This window comes from Pungitius pungitius, chromosome 17 (genome assembly GCF_949316345.1).
Source record: "Pungitius pungitius chromosome 17, fPunPun2.1, whole genome shotgun sequence".
Lineage (NCBI taxonomy): Eukaryota > Metazoa > Chordata > Actinopteri > Perciformes > Gasterosteidae > Pungitius > Pungitius pungitius.
In genome coordinates, this window is record NC_084916.1 from 7710295 (window position 1) to 7716927 (window position 6633).

General features: G+C 41.3%; 1 protein-coding gene across 6 annotated transcripts; it reads left to right on the plus strand.

Annotated features, from left to right (window-relative positions):
- The first annotated feature begins 1075 nt into the window (after positions 1 to 1075).
- On the plus strand, positions 1076 to 6490 carry LOC119218782 (transmembrane protein 79-like). Of its 6 annotated transcripts, none has more exons than XM_037473458.2 (5): positions 1076 to 1219; positions 2466 to 3218; positions 3926 to 4120; positions 4245 to 4467; positions 5040 to 6490. In XM_037473458.2, the coding sequence occupies exons 2-5, from the start codon at positions 2525 to 2527 to the stop codon at positions 5230 to 5232; spliced, it is 1305 nt and encodes a 434-aa protein (XP_037329355.2). In that variant the 5' UTR covers positions 1076 to 1219; positions 2466 to 2524; the 3' UTR covers positions 5233 to 6490. The 6 variants fall into 6 exon arrangements, with proteins under 6 accessions (XP_037329355.2, XP_037329354.2, XP_037329358.2 ...); XM_037473457.2 differs by having other exon boundaries at positions 1080 to 1229; XM_037473461.2 differs by lacking the exon at positions 1076 to 1219 and adding an exon at positions 1240 to 1400.
- Positions 6491 to 6633: the final 143 nt, after the last annotated feature.

Sequence of the window (6633 nt, forward strand, 5' to 3'; positions counted from 1 at the left end):
TCCTGAACCTGCCTCTTTTTTTATATTCCAAATATGTGAGGAGCGTTTTAGATTAAATGTTATGAAATGTCATCACTGTCTCTGTGCCGTTTCAGTATTGTTTCTTTAAATGTGCCCAAGTTGTCAAAGCTTTGAATGTACCAGGAGTTCATTACACAGATCAATGAGTGCACAGATCAGCCTCTCAACTTTTACAAAACGCACATTCTTCACCAGGTCAGAAATGCCTTCTCGCCACGCGCTGTTGCTCTCGTAGTTTCGGCGATTGCTGTCTTTATTTTATCTTAATATTGAGTAGCTGTGATTTCTCTTTTTTTCTGTTCAAAACTTACATGTCATGAGATTATATTTTTTGTGATTAGATTGATTTTATTCCCATGTAACTTTGGCACCTTGTTTAAACATGTTTAGTACTTGTACTTCATGATTACTTGATGTATATAACCATTTTTAGTATTGTGTAAAAAAATTAAAGTTTGAAATTGCCAAATGAACTTTTGGTGTGTCATGTTATTTATTTCAGAATTCCATCTGGGATTGTGAATTAAAATCTTTTTCTGTATGAAATCCATACTTTGATATTATGCTGTTGAAATGAAATGTCTGGCCCCTCATGACAAAGCAGATAAAATGAAGATGTTGTTGGATATATATACATACATATATCTATAGGTTCATACTTTAATTCCTCTATTTAAAAAATGTATTTATAATTTATTCTTGACTGTTTGCTATTGAGGTATCGAATTCATGATAAATAAAAATTAAAAAAACACCATGAATATAGGATCCGAGAGGTGCTTAGTTGAGTAAATTCATTGTTAAATTTAAAGAAAAAAACATTTTAAAAAGAGAAGCTTCTGTTGTATTACATAGAGAGCACAAGTTCGGAAGTCAGTAGTATGGGTTCAAACAGCATGTTGCATAACTATTAAATGTTGAACACAAGTGGCTCATTTTAAAAACAATAGTCATTTCTGTGAGAGGCCACACAGGTGCTCACCGGGCGGGTCTTCGTGACGTTTCTCTCGCTCGGTGGAAATAGAAGCGGAGTGACACCTCTCCGCCGTTTCCTCCTCCTCCTCCTTACGGGATTTAGGACCTCGTTACACCTGCCAGGTGACTTCTCACCTCACCTGTGTTCCGAGGCGCGACTCTTTCTCTCTCAGCTGTGGACCAGGCGGACTGACAGCGGGTTTCGGTGATGAAGCCCAAGCAGGTAAGCTGAGGTGAGCTGAACCAAAGGTCCATGTGTGTCGGCCGTGTTTCAGCAGCACGAGACTCTGCGGTCGAGGCCGCGCGCGGTTCAGCGTGGCCAAACGGGTTTGGGCTTTAAGTGACGAACTGAATTCCTCGCTGCTGTGCGACAGAAACCGAATCTGAACAAAGTGTGGAAGTTGGTGAGTAAAGAACATCTACAGCAGACTGTTTAAATGTTTGTAAAGAAGCCTCACACCGATGGCTGCAATGGCTTCAGCTCGCAGGAACAACAACAACAACAACAACACGTCCACCCGGTGGTGCACAGGGTCCTTGTGTGAGGCAAAGTCCAGGCTCATTGTGCGCGTTCACGCAGCAGGAATCCAGCCGCGCCCTCACGGTGAAACGCTGCTTCCTGTCAATAATTGCCCGATTAGAACGAACGATGTACTCATGATATCACAAAGAGTCTTTGCTCAGCCTTGGGAATTCTTTGAAACGGTATAAGGCCTTATTTTTGTGCAATACTTTGGCATCATGCATTTGCTGTACAGGTATGAGGATAAACCTGTTTCGTTTGTTTTCGGTGGCATTAAATAACATCGCGGGTAAAATCAGGTCACCATGACTGTGCGTGTGTGTGTGTCACAGAACTTGCTCTGGCGCTGATATATGGTGACTATACTTCAAGAAGGCTTATGTAATTTTCTTTTAAAATAGATTTGACTGGAAACATCAAACTTTGAGAGGTCGCATGACTTTATTATATATTTTCAAACAATCTTTTTCCATCCCAGTTCATATTTTTATGGAATGGAATTTTTTGGGGTTTCAAACTGGACAATCCAAGCATTTTGAGGATTTTTAGATTAACCGATTTAAGGAGAGATTGACAAAAGTAGTTACCAGATTAATTAATAATGACGTTAATCGTTGTGATTTAGATTTTATTAGCCATGGTGAAATAAGGTAGTGATTTGTATATTCTTCAAATAAGCTGACATCGCTTTCAATTCCCTCTTGACTTATATACTTTTTCTCCATAGAGTTATTTGTCACCATTTAATTTATACTATGAATAAAGGTAGATTATAAAGCTATTTCTGGAAGTAGTTTGACTTTCCGACATGTTCAAACAAGTCCGACAACTGTACAGAGTTGCTGTGAGAAGCGTGTCGGTCTGTGCAGGGGTAACACACCTGTCGTATCTCTGAGCTTTGATTGTTGAAGTAAGACTTCTTTTTACTCCTTTTCTTTTTTTACAGAGATATCCACAACAATGACTTTTAGCAACTGCTGAAAATCAGAATTATTGATTAAAAAAATGTCTGGCCAGGAAGGTTTAGTCACTGGTTTAACTGAGGAGATGGCACTCCCACCTGCAGAGTCACAAATAGCAGGAAGTAAAAAGCCAGAAGGGAGAAACAGCATAGAGGAAAGGTGGAAAGTTACAGGCGGGGAAAAAGAAGTAGCGCTCTCGGAAGAGGAAGAAGAAATGACCACCTCTGCTCATTTTGAGCCGAACACTCTGCCGTGGCCTGGAGACAAAGACAACAGGGCTCCGACAGAGAAAGACACCGGGGTCTGGTCAGAGAAAGGAGTTCCTCACCCTGAAGACACAGAGGAGCTTTGCAGAGGAGGACGGGACCTGTCAAAGGAGCAGAGCCAGCCAGAGGATGACAGAACGAGCAGGTGGAGGCAAAGCATGCCCGAGGGCGAGAGGTGGAGAGACGACGACGATGTTGAGATGCAGCGGGACACTAATGGGGATGGCTCTCTGGCAGATGATGATGAGGAGGAGGAGGAGGAGGAGGAGGAGGGGGAGGGGGGTTGGAAACGGTCAAATTGGATTCCAGAAAAAGCTGCTTTGAGTGTCAATCCACAAGTGACAATTGTGCGTCCGTCCAGCAAAGAGCTTCCTGAGGAGAGCAGGCTGTTCATCGAGAAGGATGTTGGGAAGGAGCACAACTCGGCAGTGCACTTTCCCCCCGAGTGGACAGAACAGGACGACAAGTTCTGTGAGTATAAACAACACACTGTGGTGACACATTCATAAAACAACTCACTGCCAACAGTGTACGAGAAAGATGTAAATGTCCTCACAGCCTTTATTAGATGTTTGCCGTGAGCAGGAAAAAAACACCACCACCAAAGCATCAGAATTCTTGATGTTTACTTTCCCCAAATCCTCATCCAACATCTATTTATTTAAATGAATTACGGCCAGATACAAGATTAGCATTAAAACCGATGCTACATTCTTTAACATTTCTTTAATTGTAAATTCACTTTAATGTTCTTGCATATCAGGAAAGAATCCAAAAATGATTGTATGAACAAACTAGAATCCGAAAGTAATTCACTTCAGGTCCAAGAAAAAACTGATTTGCATTTAGAGCAGAAAACGGAACCAAAGTATCAATCAGACTTCCACTTTCAAGGGGCATCTTTAGGAAACAGCACTTTTTGGTCTCGTCTCTCTACTGACGGTGACAATCGCTGGTTAGTGTTTGTGCCGCTACGGGTGTGTTGTGACCGATCGTGTGGCGCAGGCATCTAAATTTAACTGACACAGAATTGGTGAAATCTATGACCGATCAGACCGATGACCACGGCCAACCGAGCTGCAAACCGGCCGACCTGGTTAGCGACGCATCTCTTGCGCCGATCCATGAAGCTCAGTAAGCAACAATGAATAACTTTTAAAAAGGTGCTCCTTCCTCAGACCTGTGTGAGGCTCTGTGCAGCAACAAGCTGAGGATGGCTCTGGCGACGGGAGCTGCTGGACTCCTCTTCCCTCTCCTGGTGTGGGGAGCTTACGTGCTTCTTCCCTTTGACCCCCCTCTGCTTGTGAGCAGCCCCCTCAGGGTGGTGTACACGCTACGATGCTCTTTCTTCGGCATCATCCCCGTCCTGCTCGGTAAGACCTCGTGGGTCAATGTATTGACACAAATTCTCTAAATCATCTGAAACAAACGCTGTAAACTGCAAGCAATCAAAAACGTCACACAAACCCGTTTAAGTTGACCCCCGTCTCTCTGCAGGTGTGGTGGTGCAGGGTGTAGCTCGGGTGCGCTACAGCGTCCTGAAGCCCCTCTATCAGAGCAGCCTGGTGAACAGAGAAGTGGCGGTGCACCAGCACTTTGTCAACGAATCCCTGGCCCTCTTCCTCTTCTACTTCCTGCAGCTCGCTGTCATGGCAACTTACGTCAGCCAGGACCTGCTCAAGCTGGTGCCGCTGCTCACCATCATATTCGTTTTTGGCAGGTATGTTTGCTCGCTGCTACGCGTTGTTAAATGTTTGGAATCCAAACTAGCAATAGGTGAGGAGATATGTGGCTTTGGTTAATAAACTTCCGCTGGATGATCCTGTAGTAATGCATTTGGTAGTCATTTATAGAAAATCGATAATCCCTTCTATGCATAGGAGTTAATCAGTCTGCTGTTGGGGGACTTTTTAGTGTCCCCCACATTAACTTACTTCCATACTTAAGATCATTCAATCCCGTCAGTAATGCACTTCTTTTACTCAGCATGACATTGCTACACACTACTCTACACAGCGCACCTGATCATAAAGGTTTATGACAAATCCTGTTTTAAGATGCGCTAAAAAACTCCTTCAACAACACATAAATTGACTCTGATGTTTTACTTGCCCAAATTCATGTTACACTATTTTTAAGAAGTTTAACACCGGTCACAATTCCCTCACTATTATCTTCCATGTATTGCTCTAAAAAAACATGTCTTTAAACAAGATTACGTTTTAAAATGTAACTGAAACAATGTGCCTGTGATGAGCCTTTTTGTTCTCATGGTTGTGTCCTGTGTTGCAGGCTGATCTACTGGCTCTGCCTTTCTCTGGGCAGCAGCATCAGGGGCCTCGGCTTTGGCTTCTCATTCTTCCCCATACTGGTGATGCTGGGCACCAACCTGTACTTTGTCTGCTCTTCAGTTGGACAAGAGGCAATTTTTGAAGTTGAACCTCCAACCATGACTCCTCCTCCCAAGCTGCGCTGGTGGGGTTGAAGGCCGCCGTCCAGCAGGGAATGTAGAGTTAAGAGACAAATAACTTAACTGTATTTTTAATGATAGAAAACCATTCGTTGTGGTCTGCTTGGCATTACCATAGTAACAGAAAGGGCAGTTTATTGCTGCAACAACTCTGCGGAAGCAGCTATTTTAGAAAAAATGAATCAAAAACAGAAAGCATGCTGTACAAATAATGTATAGCTTGAATCTCTGCCTAAAAAAAGAAATCCATCTATTTAACAAGAGGACGTTTAACAAGTTTACATACAATTAACAAAGATCTTGATGTGCATCTAAAATTTAAAAAATAAGGGGTATTTCTACAGTTTGTATTTACTAATTTGACTAACCTTAAATTGCAAATTTTTGAAAAGTCTCAACCTTGTTTGTTGACATAAATGAATTAGATTTTAGATGCCAAACAATCATAAGTACAATAAAAAAGTGAAAACCTTCAGATTGAAGCACTGAAGTAACAACTGAGAGATATCAAATGTTTATATGTAAAAGGTTGTTATTAAAAAGTAATACTGCTTGCTGGTCTATCTTTTGATAGTTTATTTTCTTTCCTTTTGAAGTAACTTTTCAGTTTATATATTTGAAACCATGTTTAGGACTTTGAGTTTAATAAAGCTATATCAAATGTGATACTCAACAATATGCAGCATCTGGTGATTCAGATTAAAATGACTAAGGGGGCCCAAATGTTACTTTTTGTTCCCTCAAGCGGTTGTGATTGCTCAAGTGTACATTTTGGTCATCTGTCATAATTCAGGTGAAGAAAGAAAAACAAGAGAAATCATTTTATTCCATACCATGAAATCTTATCTTAGTTTTATTAAATATTTTATGACCTTTGTGTTACATGACATTATTGTAACAGGACGGTTTGGAGGACACAAACTAGTGGCGGTGAAACACACTGGCAGATTCTAGTTGACATTTCACCAGGGATTTATTCCAAATCAATTAACAAAAAAAAAAAACAAATCTGGCTCATTCATGAATTCTCTAGTAAACTTGGACACAGTGCAAACACCTGGGGCCACCAGGATAGGCTTTCCCTGGCTGCCTCCTTTCCCTCAGATCTGCTCCAAGTGGGCCAGAAAAAGTAGTTGTATTGCGTGTTGAAAAAAGTTATAAAGAAGTCAGAGTTCAGCATTTCAAATCAAGTTGCAGTTTTGGCCCAAAGAGGTCTAGGTATAGCATTTTAGTACATTATGACGGGGAAAAAAGTCATTGTTCTGCATGTCAGTCACACAGCACGTAAAAAAGGAACCTAGCATGTTCTAACAGTCATGATTCAAAGTGTGTAGCATTATGTTAAAATGCTTAATATAGCATGTACTAAGTCCTAATAAAGCCATAATATAGTACAACATTTAGAATAGTCCTCAA